This window comes from Cebidichthys violaceus, unplaced genomic scaffold (genome assembly GCF_023349555.1).
Source record: "Cebidichthys violaceus isolate CVI_PGR_0920_01 unplaced genomic scaffold, fCebVio1.0.p SCAF_23, whole genome shotgun sequence".
NCBI classification, from domain to species: Eukaryota; Metazoa; Chordata; class Actinopteri; order Perciformes; family Stichaeidae; genus Cebidichthys; species Cebidichthys violaceus.
The window spans coordinates 5,353,480-5,381,208 of NW_027176406.1; the positions used below are offsets into that span (position 1 = coordinate 5,353,480).

General features: G+C 41.7%; 1 protein-coding gene across 4 annotated transcripts; it reads right to left on the minus strand.

The window, feature by feature from the left end:
* Positions 1-10: 10 nt before the first annotated feature.
* Positions 11-27,702, minus strand: pbx4 (pre-B-cell leukemia transcription factor 4). Of its 4 annotated transcripts, XM_068718439.1 has the most exons (10): positions 26,984-27,702; positions 24,592-24,705; positions 22,995-23,068; positions 9,470-9,714; positions 8,471-8,661; positions 8,213-8,348; positions 7,756-7,912; positions 5,928-6,031; positions 4,894-4,980; positions 11-3,656 (listed from the first exon to the last, which is right to left on the minus strand). In XM_068718439.1, exons 1-10 carry the CDS (start codon positions 27,166-27,168, stop codon positions 3,567-3,569), a joined length of 1,383 nt encoding a protein of 460 aa, XP_068574540.1. In that variant the 5' UTR covers positions 27,169-27,702; the 3' UTR covers positions 11-3,566. The 4 variants fall into 4 exon arrangements, with proteins under 4 accessions (XP_068574540.1, XP_068574538.1, XP_068574539.1 ...); XM_068718437.1 differs by lacking the exon at positions 5,928-6,031 and having other exon boundaries at positions 3,566-3,656; XM_068718438.1 differs by lacking the exons at positions 5,928-6,031; positions 24,592-24,705 and having other exon boundaries at positions 3,566-3,656.
* Positions 27,703-27,729: the final 27 nt, after the last annotated feature.

Sequence of the window (27,729 nt, forward strand, 5' to 3'; positions counted from 1 at the left end):
AACCATCAGATGGTGCAATCTCTCCTTTTATTACGTTTGACTATCACAAGAGCAGTTGTGACAAATTATAAAATGAAACACTCCTAAAATCTGAAATCAAATACTGAAAAAAAAAGTCACACTAAATCATTTTTATTAATTTTCTAATAAGAACACTACAATTTGTCATATTCTTCCTTTTTGTTTTACTCTTTCTAGAACAATTCTAAAGTTGAGGTATAAAAGGAGTTCATACAGACTCACGAGTCTGAAAACAGTGGGGGTTATATACAAGAGAAATGGAAAGACAGAGGTAGAGAGAGGGGTAAATACAAGGGAAAGAGGGGAGATACAAATATACTAAGAAAAACAAAAATCAAAAAAGGTTTAAGAAACCATTTGGTGCTGTGGAAGTAATTTAGTCACTTGCAGAATCCAAACAAGATTTAAACATGATTAACAGTAAAATGTCAAATTTTAAGTCCTCTGTTTTAGATTTGCAGATATGTTGCAAAAATTCAGCCGTTCAGTCTTAAGGGTTTATGCATGAATGTTTTTTCTGTATGTATTTTCAAAGTGAGCGGGGAATGACGAACTGTAGACCACAGGCTTTTATTGTGAAGGTCTGCCTCTCTTCCTGCTTCAAGGTGTCGCAAGAATTTAAAAAGAAATTAAAATGAAGTTGCTAATTCATAGTTATTCAAATTCCTTAAACTAAATTCAATATTAACTTCCTCTCAGTTGTATGCAAATGACCTGCTGGCATATTCTCATTCTTCAGAATCATAAATTACAGACTTGAATAAGTTTTAGAGGTTCTGGGATTCACATCTGGACGTTTACATTTAGTCGTCATGTGCCGATACATTTTAAGCGCCAGGAGCAATAATTAACCAGTTACAAAACTAATTTTTCCACTTCATAAACATCAAGTTCTGATCTCGAGCAATAAGTTGAGCATGTTTAAAAAAAGATTTAGAAGCACAAATGGGTGAATATTTAGGGAAGTGTGGCAGCTGAAGGGCAGTCTGATGGGAAGGAGGTCCATAAATCTATATGGCAAAATACACCAAATAATGTTTGTCGGAGAACCTCAATTGATACAATTGTCTTTCCACAGCACCAAATGTCACGCCTGTAAACCCTACATTGCCACCCGGTTATGTAACAAAAGACCTAAATAATATTCAAAATTGATAGTTATCATGAATCCTGTGACACAAAGGCCAAATAAAACTGGCATCTCAACCAAAAACATCAAAGTTTATAAAAGAAGAAAAGAAAAAAAAAAATACTGAAACATTACACAAACTGTACAGTGACATCCATTACAACAGGTAGAAAAAGGAGGGGGCATGATAATTTGGTGTGGCGATAACGTTATTCATAAGATAGTCGTATGAACTGCGATGAGTAACAAAACAAGTAATTAGATGTGGGATATCACACGTGACCAGCTTATAAGCTTTTGTTCTGTAACATAGAAGTCTCGACTGACACTTAAATCTTCATAAGGCTTTACCTTACTATCAAAATGCTTTGTTATTCACATAACAGTTAATGTATAAAAAAGCTCCAAAGAATTAACCCCCTCCCCCCCCAAAAAAAATGTAGCAGGTTTGTCTTAAACACGAGTTAAGAGTTGTACTACACCCAGCGCTGCCTCTTTTTTTGGTAACAGAGGAGAGAGAGAAGCCCTTGCCCAATTGGCCGTATAACTAAAAACTAAATATTCGTGGTTTTACCAGAAGGTATTAAAGGAAGAGTTAAGGGGAGAGCATACCTTTCTATGCTCACAATCAAATTACAGGTGCGATATGACGGTCCTCACTCCACCCGCCCCCACAACAACCCCCCCCCAAAGAAAAGAAAGAAATCAAATCAACTTGAGGCATGACAACACCACACAGAGAGACACAGATACAAATATAATTCCCTCCTCTCCTCGAACTGAAAAGGTTGCTGTGCACCAACTTTTAGAGAGAGACACAGAGTAGCATTATTACATTGCTGAACGTGGCATTTTTGGTTTTGGTACAACAGAAGGTTGTAGTGTGTTGCCTTGGGCTCACAAGCGTAAATGTTTTTCAAGATGGGGGAGGGGGGGAGGAGATCTCAGTTGAACCCCACCTGGTGTGTCATTGGCTGGTGGAAGCACTCCAGTCTCTAGAATGCTTACAAAAGGTGAGAGAGCACCAGCCAGTTTGACCAAGACAAGACACTGTACACACGCCCACACAGAGACACACACATCATAGCAATACATGATGCACTTTTTCCTTTTTGGTCTGACTGTAATAATTATACCCTTTTATTATTTATTTATTTTTTGTTAATAAAAACGAAGCTAAAAACTTGGAAGGTTAAATGAAAAACAATAATAATCACGCCTAGAAGTCCTACATGCATGGAAGACAGTCACTTTTCTAAATTCATGTCACTTTTGTCCCAATAACACATCGATGCCCCCACAATCTCTTCCACCCTTCTAACGTCATTTAGATGCTTTTATTGAGCTCATTTTTGGTGGTGGCTGGTGCATTCTTGGTGAAACAGCATTAGAAAATTAGCCTACAATCAAACTAGCGGACAGAAAGCAAGAAGTAAAGTCTATAAGCCATCTACCAACACCCCCCTATTGGTTAGCAACAAAAAGGGCTATTAGTTACATCCACTCAACCAAAGATATTCTCCTCTCTGCCCTTTCCTCCTCCTCCTCACCAGCCCTATTATCACCTGCCCTTCCTGGGCTAGAACAGTGATCCCCTTCACTACCCTTTCACAGGTAGAGACACCCATACCAAGGATGCTAACTGTTGTGTCGACACGTCTTTTTATGTCGGCGCACTATGAAAACGACTGAGAAGTTGTGAGGTGTGTGTTATGGAAGCGGGGTGCACGTCTCGATTGTTCACTTTGTTTGGATCTCCAACAGAATGAAACATCGAGCTGTAAAGGACTCGAGGATATAACAGTGTCTTGTGTTGAGTTTGGCAGAGGGTGATCTCGGAGGGACGGGTGTTGACGACTACTGGGGGGGCAGCACTTTGGTACGAGCGAGGTGAGCAGAGCTCCCTGGTGATCCGTATCAACAGTTTGGCCGTTGAATGCCACGGCTTCAAGAGATACAGGCGATCACACACAGTTTTCCAAAGCAAAGGGTCGAGTGTGCAGAGGTGCACACGGACAAGCAGTGTGAGTACTGTGTGAAGTTAACGTGCATATACACAATGTACAGACATCATGATCATCTACACAGCTGGGTCAGTGGTTTTTTTCAAAAAGTCCTTGATAGTAAAGATGTTTTCTATCTGTCTCGGCATCAGTAAGCTCCATCCCTCTTTTATTCGGAGTGAAGGAGCTTCTAGCGTTGAAGTGGAGCTGTAGGGCGGAGAGAGAACTCCTCCTAACTACTGTTCGGCTGTCCTGTGTTCCAGCACAGTGTGTGTGTTTATGAAATGCGAGCACAGCCAATGCGTGGCTGTCCAGTTGAAGCGACGAGGGAACAGAGAAAAATGAAGACAGAGGATGGTAGTCGGAGCAGACCGCGGTGGGAATGAAGTGACGGCAGGGAAAGAGCCACCGAATCAGTTGGAGGTGTCGGAGTGGACGCTGCCAGGAGGACTGGGAGGAGAGGTGACCGAGGGGGGGTTGGTGGTGTCCTGCCAGCTGTTAGCCTGCAAACAGGGAGGAGAGTATTCTGCATGAAGGCGTTTTATAATGGAGTTGTCTAAATCAGCTTTATTTGTGCTTACAAGCCAAATGATGCAGCTTCAAGATAGCTTACTGGCTGGGGCCCTATGATTTCGGCGATGCGGAAAACGGAAGGAATCGCGGAATTTAATGATAAAAATGACATTGGCGTTGGCTTGGCGCTCACTGCTCAATGACGCGAGCCGAGGGGCTCGTCGATGCATCATCGAGCAGTCCGACCTGTCGGTGAGCGCAAGACACGCTGAGCGGTCGCTTGTTAGTCATCTAAAAAAACTGAGGAATTCAGAGCACTTCGTTTTATAAAAAGATGGAATGGTTGTATTTAATAACTGTATTGAATCACTTTCTTTGATTGAAAAAAAATCATATTTGTTGATTTTCAATACTTTAAAAAAAAAAATCTGAATTGTTGGAATTTTATTCATCCACAAAATGTGCTCAAATTGTAAACTACAAAATCCAGAAAAATATAAATGGAAATCACAGAATTTGGGAAAAAATCTAACAAATCTAACAATTTTTACAAGGCCCTACTTAATGGCTGCAGACAAAATTTCTATTAATTATTCAGCCGGGTTTTCAAGCACTTAAGCAATCACATTACTCAAAGAAATTAGAGAATGTATAAATGTATTTATTCTTTGTTAAACGTATATAAGGCAGAGAAATTCTCTCAGGAGAAATCTAGCTGGGGTAATTTTTTACCCTAATTACAGAAACCTCCTTTCTAGTTTTCTTGATGCTCAAGAAATTGTCTTACTGGAGAAAACCGACTTTAACCAGGTTACATAAGTGCATGCAAACACACCGTTTTCTAACCCCAAGTTATAAATTATTAACTTTAAGTCTCTAAAATAATTCACCAGCAAAATGCAGCTTTTGGTTTATTGTCAAATCTCAGAAAGTATTAATTCGGTGATTGGCCTAAAAGTTGAGGTTAAAACTGCTTTAAATGTATAATTATAACCATGAATGTTTGGAACTGTTGTCCAACAGTGTTTCAATTACATTATTTCAATGTGCAGTTTGAATCTTCTTCACATTGAACATAATTTTTATACTTGTTTTTAACAATTGTTATGTGGAACACAGACATTAAAAAATAATTAATTTCAAGCAAACTGAGCAGAGCATTTGTTAGGCAAGTATCTTGGCTACTAAATGCAAACACCACAGAAGGAGCCTTTAGTTGGTACTCACATCCAGGCAATGAGGGGTGTAGAGGCCACTACCCGACAGCTCCTCATAGCCGCCCGTCAGGTGTGTAGCATGGTGCAGGGTATCCACCTGTCACAGACAAAACACACACACGCATTTCCACACAGTTAGACAACTTAAACTTAACCACAGGCTGGACAGAGGAATGATAGTGTCCACAAACTTCTGCTGTACGCATCAGAGCCTGTATTACTGACTGCTCGGCTGCTGGTGACCTTGTTTTAATTAATAACAGATTATTCTATTATCAAATATAGATATAGATATATATATATAGATATATATATATATATATATAGATATATCTATCTATCTATCTATCTATCTATCTATCTATCTATCTATCTATATATCTATATATATATCTATATATATATATAGATAGATATATATATATATATAGATATATAGATAGATATATAGATAGATATATAGATAGATATATATAGATATATATAGCGCTAAACAGCAGAAGTATGTGGACTCCTCTAGAACAACAAAGGTTTGAGGACATTTCCTTCTAGTCTACATTAGGAGGTGAACACATGGAGAGACGGGATGGAGGAATGTGTGGAAAGGGAAGGAAAACACGGACTAAAAAGGCAGGAGGCTGTTGGAGGTGCAGGACAACCTAGAGGTAGAGAAACGGATCAATCAGAGAGGTTTCTGGTTCAATTCGCAGATATTCCAGCTCTATGTTGATAACTACTTGAGGAAGGCCCTGTGCCCTCTCTAGAAAAACACATGGGTAGGGACTGTGTGAACAATGTACCTATAGTGGGATATGCAATAACAAACTCTTGAGTGAAGCCATAAGCCCCTCAGGGCTCACTGTCCCGAGCATAGAAGGGTCAGTTTGGTGGTGGTGGGGGGGTTGTTGGGAGAGGAGAGGATGAGGCCAGAGGTAACGTTGGGACGGGTTCTGAGGTCAAAAGGAGCTACGCTAAGGGTAGGTATCCAGGGATTCTGGGTAGGTGAGTTAACGGCATTGAGGTCAACTCTTCCTCAGTGCGTACCTGCGGCTGTAGAGAGGGGGCGATGCTGAGACCCTCCCCGTTGAGGGAGCGCAGGCTGAGGTAGGCGTCGCCTGTGTGAGACAAACTGTATGACCCCGGTGACCCTGCAGGCAATATATATATATTGAGCCAATAACCAATCAGCTCAACCGGTGTCAGAGGGTCAAAAAGTCACCACTGGTCACGGACATCGACTTAAAGAAGTAGATTTTAATAACCAGCTTCAATATGCGGGTCAATGTTCTCAGCCAGCGTTTGCTGAATTCAGAACTTTACAAGCCTGAAAGCCTGGCTTCAGCTGCACACACCAACTGCCTAAACCTGTGCCAGCTGGAACAAAAAAAACAAAGAGAGGTGTATGTATTTCTAAAAGTTGCAAACACATTTTTTAGTAGCAAAAAAAACATTTTTGTTAAGAGTAAATTTGGTTTCTTTGGCCTTCTCTGTGGATCACAGTTTGGGGGTTTTTGGATGACATAAGGAGTTTCACTTTGTGGACAAATAAAGGAGACGGTAAACTCCACAAATTCAAAAGGCTACTTTCCTAAAGTAGGATTCATTGCTCGTATTGTGGTCTGCTTCATCCACATTTTAATCCCTTCACACATCAAAACAATCTTGTTGGAAACCGGAATGTTTACAACAGAAAAAAAACTTTGTGACATTCATAAAACATAGTTTGTCTTTAATACTTTGTATAATCAATGTATAAAGTCTTATCTATGTCTATGATTTTCTGGTTCAAATTTACATAAAGATATCCAGTGAATTGATTAAATTGGGTGTCTGCCCGTAGAAGTTACAGTCATACTGCATCCTCCATACGAACTGTTTGAATTTGTGAAAATTGGTTTAATGCTGTGATGAAAAATGCACAAAATAAACTGTTTAAAGTGAACATAAAATGAACTGTGGACCATTGCACACATCTGTTAATCAGTGACAGCTGAGTCATACTTCCTCTTACTATCTTAATGCTTTCCTTTTTCACTATTTCTTTATAAAAGGCCTTTTCTCACCCAGACATCTTTGAGTTTTGTCACTCTTAAAACGGTTTTAACAACCTGGCTGTCCAGAGTAGTCACCATTTATCTTGAGTCCACTGCCGCCACATAAAGGGGAAGATTAAATTAATCAAAACATCTGAATGATCACCTACATAGTCCATTCAGGGTCCTTAGCAAATTGGAGTTATTATATTATAACTATGTGATGTGTGTTCTTAATTTTAAAAATCAAGAAAATGCACTCCATAGATGCAAAGAGTAAGGTAACACACACAACAAAAGCAATTAAATAAATAATGAATAGGGACAATTTGTAGAAGGAAAATATGGGAAATGGACAGAAAGCACATTAAGCAGACACCAGGTGAGTCCCTCCAACTCATTCTCATCATCAGTATCACAACAGTTCATATTAAAGTGTTTGAATGTTAGAAAAACACCTGACACACAAAACAGCACACAAAGAATTCAAATCTTGGCTAACAGCACAACTGCACACACAGTCTGGTCCTAACTAACTGTTCTGCACACCTTTGACATGATAGAAAACCAAATGAGCAACATTACAGACTTTTTACTCTATGGGGATGAAGACTTGTAAAAAAATGACTGCTAGGAAACACGAAACAATCTAATGTTTTCCTTCATTATAATAGGGATTTAAGCTGCTACAAGAAACTTTCATTTTCTGCTTCATACAGTCGTATTGTGGTTCAATGGGATTCAGTTGTGTGTAAGAATGAAAGTATATGTAGATGAACTGAAGTCTGTTAATGAGAAGTGAGAGGGCTTGTGGGTAGACAAGAGGGAGCATGTGGTACCTGAGTTGGGCGTTGCCGGAGAGTTAGCCTGGCTAGCCTGCGCAGACACGTTGGCAGCATCCACCGCTGTCTTAACTGCGTAGAGGTTGGCTTCCTCCTGGAACTTACCGATGTTCTTCTTGTAGCGTATTCTCTTGTTGCCAAACCAATTAGAGACCTGAGGGACAGATGGATGTCAGATATGCAAACTCAGGGTTTCCTTTGCCATTCATTTAGCTCTTGTAGCCCCCTCCGCTAAATCTGTTAAACATGGATAATGAATATCTTTATAGCTCAGCCTGTTTTTTCCCCTTATAACAGAAAAATCTATTTTAAAGAGCCTTTTTAAAAGATGCTATAAAAGTAAGTACTGAAACTGATCTTGAAACAGAGACAGGGTACCCTCAGCTTCCTCAAAAACAGTTGCAGTGTCCTCATACTCAAACAGCCCTGGATAATAGTGGTGTTAGCAACTCACCTGAGACACAGTGATCGCACACTTTTTGGCCAGTTCCTCCTTGGCTTCCTCACTTGGGTAAGGGTTAGACAGGTGGGAGTAGAAATACTCGTTCAGCACCTCTGTGGCTTGCTTGTTGAAGTTGCGCCTCTTACGTCTGACACAGAGAGAAGAGATAATGACCAACATGCTTGAAATGTGGAGTCTTACACAGTGTCAACATGCTCAGATCACTTCCTCCCACGAGGAAATAATATACAATTTGACAGACAGACAGACCTGGCGTCGAGGAAACGCGAGCGCAGAATCATGACGGCCTCGCAGGTGCTCTGTTTGAGCTGCATCTGAATGGAGCTGAACTTGCGGTGGATGATGGCCACCATGCGCTCAATCTCCTTGGGAGAGATGGGCCGTGTGCGAGACTGCTCTCTCAGCAGGTTCATTACATGGTTGGTGAACTCACTGCAGGCCTGGACCGAGGAGAGAGAGAGAGACAGAGAGAGAGAAGGAGTTGAACGCGACTGTAAAAAGATAGCCCGAGCACAGATTGTCTCGTGCCGTGACATAGTTTTGATGATGACATGCCTCGGCTGTCTGACTCGTCTGACTCCTCTGTCAATGATACTTCATCTTTTCTCAGAAAAATAGAGCAATACCACGACACTTTCTTTCTGAGTCAGTAGTAGCATTGGAACTATAAAACACAGGGTACAGTAGTGGTTCTCAAACCAAATTAATTTCCATGCTTTATAAAGAAGCCACCTCTTATTTAAGCAGTTAAATTATAAGTAAAGCACACTGTAAAAGGACTTTAGAGAACACAATGAGGAAGAGTCCAGATACTCTAACTAGACTAAAGCATTTGTTTTCACAGATTATGGACTGGCTGGTGAAAAGTAACCTGGTAAACTTTTTGTTTGTATGAATGACACCTGCAGACTTTCAGACGCCTGAGGCGTGATGTGGTTGCCAATCCCTTCACTAATGTTCATTCCAAACGAAACTACAGCACCTGATTATAATCATTTAAATACCTCTAAACATGGAAACAGGTAATCAGTCTTGTAGTGTGGCATTGTTGGAATACAATCCTATAAATCATATTCTAATAGCACAACAGTTTACTGTATATTTCCCTTCATTTAGCACAAGATTGTTACCAGACTGATAAACCCAGGTACACAATAAAATATGTTTCTCTCTCTAACTAACTGACCTAAATACATTTAACATGTAAACACCGTTTAACGGTATATGTTGGGTCTGCTCTGCACACACCTGCTCGTACTTCTCCAGCTCAGAGTGATAGATCTGCCGGATCTGGGCGAGCTTGGCTCTGTAGTCGGAGTGTTCGATGCTGCTGTCGGTGGGTGAGCCCCCTGCAGCGGCCGCAGCTGCAGCCGCTGCAGCCGATCCTCCGCCCTTCTCTGGTCCCGACACGCCCTCCGCCAGCAGCATGTTGTCCAACCGCATGATCTGGGGATCTGGGGGGTCCTCCTCCTGCACACCTCGTATACTCAGCACTGGACAGAAGGAGAGAAAGAGTGCACAAGTCAGGCAGGCAAGGTCAAAATGTACCGGTTTGTTTTTGTTACAGTCTGCCCTTTCTAGGACTGAGAAACCTGTTGGTTAGAAAAGTTTTTTTGAAAACCGACAGACCACACATTTCCCTTCAAGGAGAAGGCTAATCCTGTGGGTTCTAGAGGTGCATAGAAAGACACTTTATCACTGCTAAAATTCAAAGAAGTGCAGCCCTGTCAAAACCCAGTCAAGTCTCTCCCCTGAGTCATTGCTATGGGTGCCTGGCTGAATCCTCAATGAGCCTGAACTTCTCTGAACCAGCAGCAGAGGGCAGTGTGGTCCCTCTGTGGCAGGCTGCCAAAGATAAGGGCATGAGGCATGGGACCAGTAATGGGAGTGCATGTGCTGTCACTATGAGCCCCAGTGGCCATAAGTATAGTTATCAGTTGCTGCTCTCCACCACTGCATTATACCAGGACCTCTGTCAGCCTGCAGCCATGCTCTCATCTCTCTCCCTCTCTTTCTCAAACACACACACACACACACACACACACACACACACACACACACACACACACACACACACACACACACACACACACACACACACACACACACACACACACACACACACACACACACACACACACACCACTCTGTTACCAAAAAGTTTAGTACAGACGACCGTCTTTTCTTCAGAGCCTAAAGCTTTTAAAATCGTTTGCCGCCTTTTGCTTCTCAGTCATTTAACTTCAAAAAGTTGGTATCATAATTCAATATCTCGGGCATATTGTGCACTAAAAGTCTGTTTCTTTTGTAAATCGCAATAATGATATGAAACACGTGGTTCTTACAGGATAAATACACAAATTAAAAATAATTGTAGAGGCCGTTACTTTTACTAAGTGCTTCTTGAGCAGTGTGAGCTAAATATCTCTGACCTGTGGGCTGCTGGTCAGACAAATCAAGCAATTTGAAGATGTCTCCTTAGGTTCCTTTGCTTCTTTTTGTAGATTAAACAACAACAAAAATTCATCTAAAAAACTGAACTGCAAATTAGTTGATAATTAAATTAATTAATGGGGTTAGGGTTAGAAAACATGCCAACAAAAATAATATCACTAGGATTTATAAAGTTAAAAAGTAATTATATTTTCAAAATGTGAATTGTGAAATATTGATTCAGTCACAAACATAATAGTGTGTCCACATTTATGTTGATCTTGTAACTGGAGACTTAATTAAGGAGGAAGAAGCCAATTCAAACAGCGTTGAGACCAGACAGGATTCTGAAGGAGACAGACACGAACAATATGGATGACAAGATTAATCCCAGTGGAAACTGGGTTAGGCGTTCGTCCTCCTTAAAGGATTACGCTAGTTAGTCAAAGCTCATCATCAAAAGGTTACGGGGTGCATGAACTCACTCATTCATAGCGACTCTAACTTTTACAATCTTATGATTCTTTGTTTGTCAAAGTTGAAGAATCGAAGAAAAAAAGAAAAAAAGTTTGCAGCTGAGGAGCAGTCAGAGCTAACAAATGAGTAGAGCCGTACTACAGCACCAACAGATGTGAAAGAAATGAGGACAAAAACAGTTTTGCTTAAAGTTTCCAAGTGCTATGGAGCAGATGAGTTTTTGCTTCTTTTTTTTTTTTTTTTTTTCAAACTTCATTTGATAAATGAGTCTGTTCCACCATTTAAGGCCTCTCGCAGCAATGCGTCCAACTTTTCCTCCCCTTTTTTTCTTGTTCCTTCTTGCCTTTTTCTTTCTCTCTGCTTAGGTCTCCTCACTCTCTGAGGCACATTCCTGCTCTGCTGCTCCCCCATCTCAGGGCTCAGGAATGCAGCAGACCCAGCCGCCTGAACTAATGACCCTGATTCGCCCATCTCTTTCCCTCCTCTTTCTCTTTCACAAGCCATCTCTGCACTTCCTAAACAGATACGCTAAAGCTAATTTAATGACCAATGACATGAGGTGTGTTTTGTACCTGTTGAATGAATCTACACAATTGTTTGGGTACTTTGACAACACTCTGATGGCGGTTCAAGTTTTTGTGTGTACTGAAAAAAATATAGGCCAGTTTGACTGTAGTAAAGTGTGGGGTTGATCTTCACTGTACTGTGTTCACTGAGAAGTACAACTGACCCACACTGAAGAGGGCAACTGTGGCTCTTGAAGCTTCTCACCTCTCCCTCCTCCCCTTTGCCCCCCCCCCACTACTCATCATCATGGCCCCCAGCTGTAGCCTAATGCCCCTACATTCCCCTAATTACTCCAATTAAGCTGTGATTACCCACAATTGCACTCATGGACAGTCTAGTGGCCTAGTGGTATTACAGCAGCTGTTGAGACGAGTTAAAATACTGCACAGAAAGAGAGCCCAAGTGTGTTCCGCACACAAACCAACCACGACACTCCTGAAAAACACAAATAATACTAAAAATCCAGAGGTCTGAGAGCTGGCTGGCTGTTTCCTTTTGATCAACTAGCTCCTGACATCACCGCTGGGCTGGTTCTCTTACTGAGAGACTAAAACTCAGAGTGCTGGAAGTAATGATACTTAAATCTCGCTTCTCTTCTCTTTTTTTCCTTCTTTTTTTAAAAAATAAGAAGACAGCTTAAGGCCTACAGCCTGCATCCACAGCTCTTAGACATCACACTATTATGCACACGATACCACCCTGGCTGGGCTGTGTGGCATTGAGAGACGGAGCGAGCAACACATACTATGAAATATTCAGGGTATCCAGCTGGGCTTTCACTGCATACATAATCATTCTCATTTCTGCACAGCCAATGTGGAAACGGTGTGCTGTGCAGACACAACACACACTATATGAAGTGGTGCAGGTAAGGGTGAACAGCCCAACCAATAGTGTGTGTTGCTGTACATTAACTGTAATGCCTTCCACACATAGGGAGAGATAAGACTTAAACGCAGTCAGTATATCATTGCTCAGCTCACAACACAAGCTTTATCCTTGTCTGTCTTTTCCCTCGCTAGCGTCCCCTTTTTCACTCTGTCTCCCCCCAACACACATCCCCTCCCCCCTCTCCCTTTCAGCGCACCCCCACCAACCTCCCCCAGTGCCCCCCCCCCTCCCTCTGTTCTCCATTTCAGTCGAGTTCTCCATGTGAGCCGCAATCCCTCATGCTGTCAGCCCCCCCCCTTTCCCTCTCTCTGTAGACAGACAGGATTAGCATTTTAATTGCATCAGCTCCCTTGGGTATTCTCAGCCTTTCACTGGGAGAGAGCAAGGGAGCGGGGGAGAGAGAGAGGGAGAAAGAGAGGGAGAGAGGATAGAGTAGGAAAAAAGGGGAAAAAAGGTAAAGAGAGAGAGAGAGGGTAGAAGGAGAACCAAGGAGAATTGAAAAAAGGAGTCACAGGAGAAGATATGTGTGCAAGAGAGGAAGAGACAGAGAGGGAGAGAGAGAGAGAGAGAGAGAGAGAGAGAGAGAGAGAGAGAGAGAGAGAGAGAGAGAGAGAGAGAGAGAAGCTACAGAAATATACAGAATCCAGAGTACAGACGTGCCAGAGAGCAGGCGAGCCAGAAAGAGTGAAAAGATAGGACTGTGAAAACATCAGTTTTCCCTTTCATTACAGACAGAGAACTCAGATAAAGAGAATGGGCTTTAGAAAGATGAATTTTACAATGAAAATATGCAACATGAATATGCAAATTCACCTCGCAAAAACAAATCTCAACTGCAGCTCTGGAGGTGTGATAGGTAAAACCCTGTAGAAGGATTAAAACAGTGAAGGCAATACAAATGTGCCAGGGAAAATAAAAACAGGGGCCAATCTGCCTAGTCTGTGTTACACTACGCGTTCAGATGTTCACCCTTAAAAACAAATAAAAAACAGAATTCCTGTACCAAGCATGACCCTGAGGATGGTTGTTTAAACCCCACACGGTTGGATTTGGTTTCTAGGTTGAATGAAACACAAGAGCTACTACGAGGAACTTTAATTTTACTAAATTTAAATACCTAATCTAGTCCTGATGGAGTAGTTTACTTACATATGTCATATATAGTACAACACTGATTTCATAACCATGTTTAAGTTCCCAACAGTAACTTTAAGTGGACGTTCGGACTGCATGATTATGGCCAAAATTCTATTAACAATTATTTTTGATAAATTTTTGAGATCACAATTACTTATCATAATTTTTCATTCATTTTAGGGATAAAATATTTGTATTGCACTTTGTCATTAAAGTAAACAGAGCACTGCTTTCACTTTGATGTTATGCTAAATTTCCTGCTAATGTACAAATATTTGCATTAAAATAATCTAATAAAGGTCCTTATTAGAGAGGCACAGACCACGATCTTATTGACAGATTCTGATTTTTTAAAGGTCTGACCTGGCAATACAGATTTTTGCAGATTCAGTGTTAACCGTCAAAGATTCTACATATTATCATTTTACTTAATTATTGTCCTCTATAGTTGTAGTTTGCACAAAAATGATTGTATTTCTATTTAACTACTTTAAATAAATAAAAATCTTGGCCGTAGTATTTTTAATAATATATTATAAGCTGTTTATAGCCAACGTTAGCGTTAAGAAGTTAAACAGGTCATAATTCCCGCTCTAATATGCATTTATATAGCTGTAAATACATCTCTTTCTAACAACTGTGTTTATTCAAGTTTCTCACTAAATATAAAAATAAAACCTCTAAAATAATCTGTCTGTTAGCTCCGTTATAAGCAGGACTGTTTTAGAGAGACCTCATGCTGTCGGCAGACGAGCCAAACACTGCAATTACTCTTAGCAGCATGCATGGGAATGAATTACATTATATAAAGTGTCCGATTAAGTTGGTTGCTCCAAATATTTTAAGGTTGTTCCTCTGCAGCTTATTTTGGACTTTCAGTCGTGCAAAATTACGAGCTTCATGCCTTCTTCACTCCTGCTGAAAAACTTCCACACCGACGTCATGTTACTGTTGTATTATGAGACTGATACATTCCTGCTAATTAACAAATCTTTGCATGAAAATAAGTTTCTTCTATTCTATTTTAAGCGGCAGCTACAACATTCAAGAATGCATTTCACAGGATGCTGCTGCTGCAGGTGTAGCGGGAAGGCAGCTCCCCAAAATATCTCAATGGCCCCCTGGTGGTTGGCTGTGAGTTTAGGAAGTGCTTGATTCGATATGTAGCAGCGTTTTTCCATAAGCGGAACACTATTCTACACGTTAATGCCGCAGTCGATCATGTTCATTAATTGCTGGGAAGCCAAACTCATGATAGAGACCAATATTTGATTAACTGGACAACCCGTGTGACAAAACCCAAATGTGACCAGACCTAATCTGGATTCTGTTTTTCCAAACTGTAATGTTGCATCGGTGAAATACAAACTTCGAGTTCATTATGCCCAATTAGTCCCCCAGTAAAGTCCGTTCATGTAAAATCACGTCTGATATCACCACTAGCAGTCTTTAGCAATCGGAGTAGGAACCTTGATGCTAATGGCACTTTCTTTACAAAATCATATGATGTAACAATCAATTAATGTCAACTATTACCAACAAGTTCCTCTGAGCACTGAGTCATTTGATTTACCGAGCCATTTCAGTAGGATATAGGTTGCTCAGAAAAAGGGGGCTTGGGTGAATAAAATGTTGCCTTAGGCGAGTTGTAGAATATGGCGTTGAAAATTAATAACTTCCCTGATGGGCTTTTTGCCTAATGGATATTGCGTATATGCTAAATCTGTACTGTAAATTCAACATAAAAAGTGTGTACCCCATTCTTCTAAAATGGCATTTCTGTGGAGTACAATCTACTTAATGAGCCTCATCCATATGTCCATTGCCACTTTAAGCAGCTCACACTAATCAGCATCTGTTTGGGTAGAGTCCTGTTGCACACAGCCCCCCACTCTGACACACACACACACACACACACACACACACACACACACACACACACACACACACACACACACACACACACACACACACACACACACACACACACACACACACACACACACACACACACACACTTCAGAGCAAACACAGTGTGGTCTGATTAAGGTGTGAATTGGAGAACTCACACCTTGGGCAAACACAACAACACTTCAGTCCAACACATCATTAATCAGCCCTTAATTAACTAAAGAGAGAGAGACTTGGACACTCGAGTGATGACTACATGTACCCCCCCTTGAATGGTCATACACAAATACACCATCACACAAACAAAAACACACACAAACACTAATGACGGATAAATCAATTTAGGTTGTCACCTAATCTGCACAAATAGAAGGTATTTAAGGACCTACAATGAATGTTCCCTGTGTCTATAATTCCTATGAACAGTGTAGTAGAATTGTTTGCAATAGTTCTTTGCAGGGCAAAAGTTACTATTTTAAATCAGCATATAAAATGTATATTTAACTTTAGGAATACTTGCAATGCTAAAATTTAAATATAGTAATGAAATTCAAATTATTGGCCACCTCCACAATTATGATCAGCACATACTACATTCCTCAAAACACAGTTTTGAGTCTTCTATTTCTTCAATTAGAGCTTGACCCATCAAACATACTCAGGAAATGTACATCACAAATACAAATCACAAGTTAAACCCCCTAAAATAGGACTGACAGTGTCCTCAAAAGGTCATAACGTGTTCAAAAGTAAGAGAAAAACATGATTCAAGTTGAAGAATACCACCAGCTGGACTAGTGACTGACCACACATTGATGTTATTTTAGGTAAATAGGAAATAGATCTTTTTTTAAGATTTCTTTTGGATGTTAATAATGGCATAATAGAGCTTTAACAAATGGTGTTTTAAAGGTTAATGAAACACTGTTGAGCACCAGTAACTACATCACCAACACAATATCCCCAGTCTAGTACAGTTCTGCGCGCAGAGGAAAAAAAGAAGAGACAAGGAGGTAGGAATTTGAAATGTCACAGGAGGAAGAGGAGGATGACGAAGAGCACCTAGGCAGGAGGCTTGTTAAAGCACCGCCAGGATCTTCCCCCAGTCAACTCTCATCAGGCCAGCTGCCTCCTGTGCTCATTAGCGCAGACTCTTAAGGAGCTCCTAAAGACTTTGTGAAAAATGAACGCTCATTTGAGAGGTCGTTAATTTGCACTGTTATGCAAATTAGGTGGCAATTAAGCGATAGATCAGAAGAGCAGTGCCCATTTATAACAAGTGAACAAGCATTATGACACAGTCAGATGGTGCCAGAGAGAGCCGCGGCTACATGGTTAGTCTGCACAGGTCCGATGTACCAGTTTAGTGAGGAATCAGATCACTGTGTCGGTAGTATGTCTGCCTGGTCGGGGTAACAATTAACCAGTGGTTTTACAGAAGGGTGTTCTCAATTGGCTCCGCTAACCTGTGCACACATGAATGAATACACATATTACAAACTGATGGAAACAAAAACTAATTATCTTTCCAGAGTACGGATTTATTCTGGATTAGCATCAATCCATCCATCGATACTGATGAAGAGTGCCACAAGCTTAGAAGCAGCATGGGCTTCCTATTATCTGTAATGACCCAATGCATACAGCTAATCCCCCCCTTTACTAGCCCCGATGTTTCCATCTCGCCCCTGCATTGATGACATGGTGTGAAATATACAAACATACTGTCTGGGACAGCTATGTGCACTACTGCAGAGGGGTGGAAGGCTCCCATCAATTGTAATTAATCCTTAATTAGTCAGGATTAGGAGCTATGCTCTGGCACTCGCCCACCCCACTGCCACCAAACTAATGCAATCCAGCTGAGACTACATTTACATATCTTTAATTAAAGAGATGCCTTCTTCTTTTAAGAGCCTAAAAGCAATGCGAGAGGCATAGATATGCTGAGAGGGAGAGCAGATGAGATGAAGCGGTAGGACTCCGCCCTAGTGAGGGATCCTTGACCAATACCGATGGGTCACTCAATATTTCCTGGTTTGTTGTTGTTGGGGCTTAAATTCGTGAAAATGTGTGCATCCAAAATAAGCGGAAAGTGTGCAGAACATGGTGCCTTGCCTATCGTATCACTCCGGCCAATTACATTTCAGCAGTGTCTGTCACCAGTATGCAAAGTCTTATTTGTTGCCCTTTTTAATTAAGTAAGTAACCCCAATGAAATATGGCACTAATAAATCATTATTTAATTTTCTGTTTAACGTCAATTTCCAGCACTCAAATAGCAGCAAATGCTTCATCATTGTTGACCCACGTTCTTCACTCCTCCAACAAACCCTAACCCGACTGTTCTGCCGTCAAACTCTAGATGTTCTTCGTGAATTAGATCAGACAGAAACAAACCTAGCATGGGCATTTGTACTAATATAACCACGCAATTCATTAATTCATCACGCAGTCTTCCACTGAGCTTTTCCCATCCTACAAACACTCCACACAGCAGTTCCCCTCGTCAATATACAGAGGTCCAGTTCCTACAGGAATTATACCACATGGGGAAATCAGTTGGCCCACACACCATTAGGCCTACGCTGAAGGTTGGGGTGTGCTGCCTCCCCACTTTGGGCTGGGTGGTGGTGGTGGTGGTGGTGGGGGGGTGGTGGTGTGTCTGTCAGGGCCAGGGGTCTGTGTGATATTAGCCGTCTGCCAATCTGGCTTGGGGAATGGACACCGAGTAATTACTCCTGCTCTTACTGCCTCATCAATCTCCCTGTATCGCTCCTGCAACAACCCCCCCCCCCCCCCCCCCCCCCCCCCCCCCAACACACACTATCTTTTTTTCGTTGTCTTCTGCAAAGAGGTCGGGGAAAGGAAAAAAAAAAAGGATTGAGTGGCAGGACAGCACAAAAACAACGGAGAATCCTGAAAAGCCAATGAGATAATCCAGCCTCACTGGATAGTGAGTGTAAATATAAAACTCTTTCAAATACCAGAGGATTTGACCAAGGGAAGTGTGGCTATAGAGAGGTGGATGACCTATTCTTGTTTTAAACCCAAGAGATAGTCAAACTGACAATGCAGGTTCGGTAGCTTCACGTAGGTCACATTTCTAACACAAACTATTTTTATCTCGTTACTGCTTCTGGCTTAAAAAGGCAATGTATGCCTTTCCCTCATAAAAAATATAATAAGACTTCCCACAGGTTCCTAACAACTCATAAAATTTTATGGCTCTGTTCCAAATTGGGCTCTTTGAAAACTAATAATAATTAAGTTTCCTTAATGAGGCATGTGATTCACTAGCCTCCATGTACTGTAGTCTGTCAAAGTCTGTGGAATACAAACACCTAAATCAACGCTGAAGAGGTTTTTCCCAACAGGACAACACTGGTGTGTGATGTTTTGTTGTCAACTTTCATGCATAGCCTCTAAAACAAACAGACACAAATTTAAATGAGGTTTCTAAAGGTTCCAGAAAAGTGAAATGTTTGTTTTAGCTGTGAATTAACACATGGAAAGCATGTGTGACTTTTAATGCTGTTTTGTTTCTGTGTTTTTACTAATACAATCGTGCCGTAATTCAATTAACATGTAATTGGGACCATTTTGTTGCTGTAATGGTATTTAGACAACCCGAGTGCTGCGAATGCCACGGTAGAGCAACGTCACCAAAAACACCACGACCCCAAATGAGCCGGTTTGACATCCGTTGTTTAATAGTTTGGTTACTCTCTGAAAGAGGTTTTGTGCCAGTTTGTAGGCTGACAGAAAATATAAGGATCCATTCAGATAAACCTTACACTACAAAACAAGGATTGGTGTGTCTGTGCTGCTACAGGTTAGATACAATATGAACCACTTTGAAGGCTTTTTAAAAAGCCAAGAAGCTGCACGGTGGTTTATACTCCTTTGAGGTAGGATTGTACAACTCTCGACAGTCAACACAGCAGTCCTATTTTTTCTTCATCAACGGCTTACTCATATTAATTCCTTTTTTACTAATTGTATTTGTAGTATGTTGATAAGACATCACTACACAGGGGCTGCTTTTATATTAAATGTAACCAGGAATAGCACTGAAAATCATAAACCAGAGAGCGAGTTCATGGAGTAGGCTAAATCTCACCATTCATCCATCTTGTCAAAACATTAATAGGATGTGATGATGGGTTGTCAGCTAGCCGCTTTGCCAACATACTAGCTAAGTGCTGCTGGCTCTGCCGGCAGCCACCGACTGAGATTTCGGGTGCTTGAATGCGTTTAGAAAAGAAAAGACATTTCCATCCAACATTAGGTAAATATCAGTAAAATTTAAGGCAATGAATGTGATCCAAAATCCTCTGACAAACTCAGATCAGATGATGCAAAGAGAGCGGTGTGAGGCAGACAGCAAACACCCAGACACATTGTGAGGACACCTAACAGAGCAATCAGGATTTACTTGTTGTTAAACCCTCACTGTTGCTGTGGGATGCATGGCCCATATGAGTGATGGTATATAGATACATGCTAAACACAAGAGAGGTGTCAATACTTTTAACTGTAAGAGATGACACAGAGCTAGCCATTTCAGTCTTACACAGGTAAGATGCTTGCTAGTTTGCCACCATTTCTACGCAGCCATCCAGCAGCATTATCGCACAGAGCTGTTTATCAGACAGCTTATCAAGATGAATGGCAAGTGTTGGGGGTGTGAACTTGTCCAAGTCAGGGGAGGAGGAGGGAGAGACTGTAAAGCTTTAATTCCGCTTGAAAAGTTTTTTCAAAATCCGTCCAAAAATAAACAACTGGGAGTTGTTCAGGCTTGAAAGAGAAGGACTTGAGCAGGGTGACGGAACAGAGTGAGTGACAGCTTCACTGTTGTCATGTGAAAAGCACAAGGAAATGCATAAAAGTACGGAGAAACGCCTCAAACATACCCAAACTTAATGAAAAACTTCTGAGAGTAACTGCAGTGGCTTGTGAGAGATTTTGGCATAAGCTGTCCCATTGCACCAAGAGCTATTTTTACAGCAAATACCCATGAGAGCGAGGGAGAACAGAACAGAGTGGAAGCAAAGCCACTGGCTCTCAACTTTGATCATTCCCCCGTCTTTTTCCATGCGCTGTAATTTCTGAGTGTATCTTTAATGAAGTATTAACAAGAATCAAATTTCACGCAGACGGAGGTCATGTTTAATGTTAGGGAGCTCAGGACAACGCAGGCACTGTTGTAAAATGGGGGGTGTTTTGGAGGAGGTAGTGATGGGGGTGGGTGGGGGGGTACTGGCATTTGCGCAGAACATTTCCTTTACAATGAAAACAATCTAACCAACTGCAGGCACCTCAGAGGAATTCACCTCCCATCCCCCACAACCCCACCTCCCTCCTCCCACCACCACCACCACCATTACATTACCATATCAAAGCCCCGAGTCAGAGCAAGTCTTCTCTTTCAAGAATGGGAGCGAGGCAGAGGGAGGGAGGGAGGGAGGGGGGAAGAGGACAAGACCGAGGCAGTAAGAGTAGACCCAAGACCGAGTTTGCTTTTATCCTTTTTCGTGTCGTGTGTGTGTGTGTGTGTGTGGAGGGGCGCCTGTGTGCAAGAGAGAGACACAGCGTGTGTGTGTGTGTGTGTGTGTGTGTGTGTGTGTGTGTGGGGGGGGGGGGGGGGGGGGGGGGGGGGGCTGTGTGCAAGAGAGAGACACAGCGTGTGTGTGTGTGTGTGCGCCGAAACAAGTGCATGTTTGTTAGTGAAAAGAAGACTGCAGAAAAATCTTGTGGAGATACTAGAGGACTACTGATTGGGTCTTCCACGAGCTGCACTGAAGAGAAGTCAATTCACATTCCGGAGGCACATAATGGGGCCTGCAGGGGGTCTGATGGAGTAGCAGTGAAATGCCAAGCAGGTACACGGTGCAGTTAGGAGGGCACTGCGTGGCAGATGGCCAGCAGAGCACAGGCAGAGCCAAAAGATCTCTATATCTCTCATGGTTGGCATATTCACCTCAAGCATGAATCTTTTGTTCGCCTACCTCTATGCTCAGCTTACTGTAAAAGTACTCACAGCCACTCTCCAGCTTGCTGGGAGACTAAATGTGAAAATCAAAGTGAATGGCATTAGGGTAAATAAGACCACTGGTTGCCTGGGAAACAGTGTACCCGGCCCCACTCACTCAAGCCTAGCCTTTACTTTTGGTCCAATCACTGGAGAGCAATAATACATTATTGACAAATGGCCACGACAGACAGCAGTGCAGCGTTTTCAAATTGTATTTTGAACAAGAGAGGTTTGCTGTTAGAAGACACACGAGGCAACGGGGAGGGAGAGAAAAGCACGACGGAGAGAGAGAGGATTTAAAAACACACCCCATTTACACTACCATAACCATCAATCTGCCATCCGTCCCAGGCCTGCGCCTTTGAACTGCACTAGAATCTGTCAGATAGCTGACTTGAATAGCTAACAAGATGAGAATAAGAAGCGCGTTAACTTTGAATCATTTTACGAGTAAGAGCAAATCTGAGGTATTTACATTGGCAATAAATTATATGTGCGTATGTGCGTTAGAAATCCAGCATTATTTGCTAAGACAATCTTAGAATAGTTTTGTGTTGCTTTGCATGTTTCGACGAAGATACTGCATTTACGTACATGCATATCCATTTATTCCCAAATACACAATTACCCAACACTGTCTCATGAAGTTGTTTTAATAGTGCAGGAGGAAAGAGAATCTCTTTGAACTGAAATAGCATAATAGTTTGACTGTAAAGCAATAACCCCTGTGGAGTTTTTTCATATCTGCCTGCTGTCAACTAGCTGTGCATGAACTTTCTTTTTTCTAATCATTTGGATCTTATACTTCGTGGTAGTGGCAGCAGCAGGCCTTATTACCCTGCTTTAAAATAGTAACTATCGCTGTGTAATTCAACTAACTGAATCAGCCTGTTGGTTTGCACCATTCATACATTTTGTCACAGAAATGCAAAGTATATTTCTGCATTCAGGTACTTCAACAATCTGATAAATAAGTGTGTAAACTCCTGTTCTGCTGTCTGACTCAAGTATCAAAAGGCACTAATCAACTAAGATTAGTTTCAGCTGGTCAGTGTGAAGTCTTGGCAGGTGTCTATAATTACTAGCCCAAAACAAAAAACAGTAATGCATATCAGGAGTTATCTTGAACCAAAGCATGCACAATACATGCAGCTGAATCAGTTCAATAACAAATACAATCAATAGAGTTCTCTGCAAGGCCATTCAAAAAGTAACTTGGTTTTCAGGTAAAGTGGAACAGAAGCGCACTACATCTCCACATTGGGTTACAACCTGTGCAGACTGGAAAACAAGAGGAGAACGAGTGGAGTAGAAACTCACCCGTCTTTTCTTTGATCTCACAGAGAACGCTGAAGAGGGCTGGCTTCATTCTGTGACAGTTCAGGGCATGCTTCCTGTAAGAGAGAAGAGGGAATAAGAGAGGGAGAGAGAGCGAGGAAGGATTACGATAAACAGACCTCCATCTCAAGTCGATCCATGTCCTCCCCCATAAAAAAACAGGTAGAGGAGCCGTATGTATTATGCATACAGCATTTCAACAGTGCCATGCAACACAGCAGGACAGAGCTGTGTTGTTTAAATGCATTTTTCGACGGTCAAATGCCGTCATCGGTGCCGAAAACGTCCCCGATACGTCAATCGGAACAAGCGAGAGTAATGTTGTCATGTGGACGCTTTGCACTGTAGGACAGGTAATGATGCCAAACCTCAAGGTCATCATTACTGAGCACCAGATTCCAGAGTTAATACACAGTAATCTCATTTCTACCTCTCACAGAAAGACCTGGTCCATAACAGTAGATGGCGAGTTGATAGAGCGGATTAGGATTAAGTTTCAATTTTAATTTAATCAGAAACATTCGCTTTATTGCCAAACGGGCTAATAGCAATTAAAAAAGGAGAAAAGGGCAAAACTTCTACAGTTCACCGTAATCAAATCAGAACACCATAACAACTAAATGTCCTGCTGATTCACATCCATGCACCCACACAAACAGTTTACGTGTGTATTAAAACTTGTAAAGCCCCATTCCTAATACGACCCTAAATGACACTATATTCTCTAGCTTTTATTTAAGTATTCTACAAACAGTACACACCAATTAGATCAGAGTGCCGAGTACACATACAACTGTGTTGTTCACATTCAAAAACTTATGAAAAGGCACACATAACAAAAACATGTAACTAAGCATGCAATACAAGCATGCTACACCCATGTAGCTCATAATGCTACTTTGTTGTTGTGCTTGTCAGAGAGTTGTTGTTAACTCTATAGTAACTGTGTGAGCATAGCTTGCAGTGCTGTTGTAATATTATGTTATCTTGTAAAATGTTTTTGTTATTTTGTGTTTAATGACTACTTCTATAGATGGAGAAAACAAGCATATTGATGTTTTACAAATCACAACAGGCATCATTTATTACAAAAACAGATGTCGTCAGTGGCAAAAACAAATATGTCATTGGAAAAGTGAAAAAGTTCAAGTGAAAAAAACAAAACCAGCATGAGGCCTCCGTTTCTGATGATTGGGAAATATGAAACAAGAAAAACCTGACGATCACAATGAAATAAAGAATTTCTTCTCCAAATAACATCACTAACAACAAGTTGAAAACAACCACAGATGAACATGATTTGGCTACACCTGACCTCAACACCAATTCCAGTTGTGAATGTCCACTGCAGTATTAATGAGGGGACTATGGGGACTAGCAAATAGTGCTCCTACTGTATGCCATGCAAGATACTTTGTGAGGCAGTATGATGTCAAGAGTTATGTGTCGAGCATTAAATGTGTCATTTTTGTCCACCAATTCTGTCACTGCTGGATTGAGTTGGGGGGAGGGCTGCCTTCAGCATGGAGGGTATGAGCAGGAGGGGGAGAAGGAGGTGCTCATGCGGTCCTGTACTGACCTGTGCTGGAAGTTGAGTGGCAGGCCACCCCCTGCCATGCCCCCCCCTGCTCTCCCTCCCTCTGTGGGGTCGTCTGATCCACCCCAATGCGCCGGCGATTCCTCTGGCCAGCATCTGAACATATGGCGACAGGGTGAGAGGATGAGGGTGGATGGTGCGCAGGAAGTGTACTCCGCAACACCGAGTTCTTGCGCTGCCCTGACCACTCCCCATCCCGACACACTGCCACCCTGCACGACACGGACGTCGTGCCCACACGAGAGCCACCGCACGTTAACTCGTAGCCCGTGACCGAGGAAAAGATTGATGCGTGGGTGACAAACTTGATCAGAGTTAAGTATGATGTTGATGAAGAACTGTACATTTTTAGGTCATAACCAACTGCTCTGCTATATATTATGAAAACAATTTGTAACAACATGTAGTCCTGAGTTCGGGTTACGTTTGATGCTTTTACCTGAAGTAAACCTGCAAATTAGCACACAGCCTAACAATTCCACAGCTAATGCTAAACGTATACCGTTCAAAAGATGAATATTTCTTTATCAAAATGCCTCCAATGATTATATACAAACTATGCATGTGACAACAGCAAAGATTTGCACTGTACATGCGACACAATTTGTGACCACTGAACTGCCAGTAGGCTGCATTCTGTTTAGTGTTATTCCTGCACATATATGGCATGAAGAGGACATGCTCTGAGTGGGAGTTTAAATCAATACAAGCATACAGCAAGGACACCTCTGGCACTTCCGAGGCAGCCACACCTTTAATTAGTTTTTCAGAATAGCCCGTTAACATCTAATAATAGACCTGCTGTGATTTCCTACACTACAATTGGCCCTTTAAATCCAAATAATTGAAATTTACATTACTGGTTGCACTGCAGATCAACCTTTTTGTAAATGGTCTTCACAAGCCATAGAGGATAAAAAAAAGACTGTGAGAAGATGGAAAATAATAGACTGCAATAAATATTTCAAAGCTAAATTATTTGCATGTGTCAGTGAAATAAGGCCTGATTAAGCCCTCAAACTTGTGCTGGAGAAAAGGTAATACCCCAGTGTTCATAAGCTGCTGGTATAGCATCATCCCTCCCCCTCACCACCATCTCATTAATAGAAACTCGATTTGCGGACAGCTGCACTCGCGTACACATTATAGGAGAATTGATTGCACCCAGCACACAATGAAAAGGATGAACACCAGGGAGGGAGGGAGTGAAAGAGGAGTGAATTAATTAAGAGAACCAGGTGGTCAAATGTTGGGTGGAAAATCACTAGCTAATGACACATCACACTGTGGCCACAGTCTCGCAGTGGACGGTTGTCTATTGTTGAAAATACTGTCTGCTTCATCTCAAAAAACTGCCCTCATGCTCCTCGAGCCACATGGCAAATGAGTGAGCGGGGTCACTGCGATGCATACTGGTATACGTAAAATACCTCTAACACGAAACATTAAGTCATATGAATGAATGGCTGCTATCATCACAAACAGGGCGACTACTGAGTAATCCTCACCCTTAATGTATCCGCTCATTTGCATACCAATGACTAATGTTATCGACGCTCATTTGAGCGTCATTTCACAAACATGTTGTTGTAATTGGGCAAAACTAATTTGCCATAGTTTGACTTAATATGTGTTGACCAGAAGAACCTATTTTCACTCACATAGCTCTGAGGCGAGCAACTTAAAAACATGCAGAAAGCATTTAGTCAATTGTTGACGTAGTCTTTGTAGTCACACCAACTAATTGGCGTGAAAGGGACATTTGCGTCACTAACGGGATATCGTCCTATGAGCCAATGGAAAGATAAAAAAAAAACCTAAAAAAAACTCATGAAATATGTAGGATTTGTTTTCTTTATGCAGGGGTTAATGAAAGCATTAAAAATACTACTGATGTGGTCTGAAACTGTTACTGTTTGATCCAAGCATGCAAACACAGATTTAATGTTAGTGGTTATATACATTCTATTCGGAAACCATTGTCACAGACTCAATAGGACATTCAAACTTTCACATTTAACCCTTCATTGTTATACTAATTATAATTAACATCATCGCCCCTTTGAGCATGTTTACAAACTACAGTACACAATAAAAGCACGATTTGAAGTAACAAAAGAACCACCTTCCAAACTACAACAGCACTGTAATGTGGATGTTTCAAGTTAACGCTGTAATCTAACGGTTAAGTATTGGTTTAGCAACGGATTACAATGTAACGTGAAGTTGCATTAATGTTGCAGTTATGCATCATTGCCTTAATTTACGGGAAGGTTTCACACAAAAGCTTGAGCCCTAGAGCAGAAAATAAGACACACAAAACGCACTTTAGCTTAGCTATCATGTGTGGAAAATGGCTCTTCGCCTGTCTCACCTGGCCTGTGCTTCGTCCAGGCTTTCGTCGGTGATGGCCATTATTTGCTGTAAGATATCCCCTATGTCTTGTTGAGGTTGACCGAGGGACTGCTGTTTCCTGACCGAGTCCGGGTCACCGACATCGGCTTGTGCTAGTCCACCGAGTCCGGTGAGACCCGTCATCATCCTGGTCTGGTCATCCATACTTTCAAAGAAAACTCGCCCGTTTTCTCTCAGTCGAAGAATACAACACAAATAGCTAGCCTGTTAGCTAGCCAGCAAAGTCTTTTCTACGACAAAACCATACAACACTTCTTACCGTACCCGACAGCGACGACTAAGAAACGGTTTAAGGGTTGTTGTCATAAGACGGATCGCACGGACACGCTTTTACATTCGCTGGTGTTTTCCCCCCTCTCACGTCAATAAACGCGGCCGGGCTAACGTTAGCTCACCACCGAGTGAAGAGCAGCTAGGTTAGTAGCCGTAGCCCAGCAGAGCAGCAGCAGGGACACACATGCACAGACTGTGTGAGCTGGCCAACAGCGCCTCGCACATTTTACAAATTTAAAAAAATTAAAAACGAAAAAAATGTTTGCAATAGTCGGGACACTCTTGACTAAAAAATACAACTCGCCAATTGAAAAAAAAAAAATGAAATGTGACATGGAATTCAGCGACTAAGCGTTCGGACCGTCTCGCTCCCAATCAGAGATCTCCTACCAAAACAGACCACGGTTTGGGTTTGCCATTGTTGTTGATGTC